Raw genomic sequence first — 1,229 nt, forward strand, 5'->3', positions numbered from 1 at the left:
GCCCCGCCCCGCACTCACATCTTCATGGTGCCCTTGGGCCCCAGGTTGGTGCGGAGCACGTCCTGCAGCCCCCGCGCCGCGCTGATGTTCACGGCTAGCGCCGCCTGCGCCCGCGCCACCTCGGCCTTGGGGTTGAGTGACTTCACCGCCGCCATGATGCGGCCGCCGCACTGCTCGAGCCCAGCCCCGCGCGCAAGGGATGGCGGGATAGGGAGCGCGGGACAGGGTGGAATGGGGTGGGCCCCGCCCCTTCTAGAACACTCCGCCGCCCCGCCATTGGCTGGGCAGCGCTGGCTGCCGTCCCATTGGGCAGCCGCCCTGTCGCTCCCCTCCAAGGGACCCGCCCCACAGGAGGATGTCGGTGGGAGCGGTTGGTATGCAAAGCACCTCATGCATAGTCAAATATATGTCACCGCCCTTCACTAATAAGTAAATGAACACAGGGTCATTACCTTGATTGGCAAACGTCGTCATGGAGATGGGCGAGGGGTCCCTTTCCTTTCCTCCAAGGGTAACACACAGGGGAGGTCTTCTGAGGTGAATATTAAGCGTCTTTTGAGTTTCATGATCATTGTAGTGGGGCGTTTATGTGGGTGCGAGATTTGGTTATGTTTTTATGTCTATTTGATTTGTTTCTAATAACAAAACCAAAATTACAATCTAATTTTAAAAATGTACAAACAAATCTAATAAAAAAACAACTGTGCAATCCTGCTACAAGCATACAGGTACCTATATGCAAATTAACCTAATTAAAACCACAAATGTACAATCCTGCATATTGATACCTATATGCAAATGGACCTAATTAACAAAACAAACGTACAATCCTGCTCCAAGTGAATGGGTTCCTATATGCAAATTAACCTCATTACTGTGCTCCTCGTGTGTGGGCATTGATATGCAAATTGAACTTCATTAATATGCACAGTTGCCCTATTAGTGCATGGCTGGTCTTATGCAAATTAAACTTAATTAATATCTACAAAGTATCCTATTGGCCTGTGGGTGTCTGTATGCAAATCCAACGTCCTTAATATGTGCAAAGTATCCCGCTAGACGCCTGTGCATAGCTACATGAACCTTAAATTAATAATTTATTAGCATAATGAGGCAAGAAAATATAGAAGAATTGTGATGCAAATAGGTTGAGGGCCCAGTGACTCTAGTCCCTCCCTCACTGTGAGCAAAAAAGTAAAATAATAATAAAATAGTAAAATATAAAATAT

General features: G+C 47.4%; 1 protein-coding gene across 1 annotated transcript in view; it reads right to left on the minus strand.

Moving 5' to 3' along the window:
* CCT6A (chaperonin containing TCP1 subunit 6A) overlaps nucleotides 1–194 on the minus strand; it is a 14,156-nt gene extending 13,962 nt beyond the window's left edge. Inside the window, exon 1 of the mRNA XM_019511358.1 lies at nucleotides 19–194. Coding sequence (XP_019366903.1) covers nucleotides 19–155 — 137 coding nt within the window. The 5' untranslated portion in view covers nucleotides 156–194. The remainder of the gene's footprint in view (nucleotides 1–18) is intronic.
* Between the last annotated feature and the right edge of the window lie 1,035 nt (nucleotides 195–1,229).

Source organism: Gavialis gangeticus, unplaced genomic scaffold (genome assembly GCF_001723915.1).
Source record: "Gavialis gangeticus isolate Ggan-Ray unplaced genomic scaffold, GavGan_comp1, whole genome shotgun sequence".
Classification (NCBI taxonomy): Eukaryota; Metazoa; Chordata; order Crocodylia; family Gavialidae; genus Gavialis; species Gavialis gangeticus.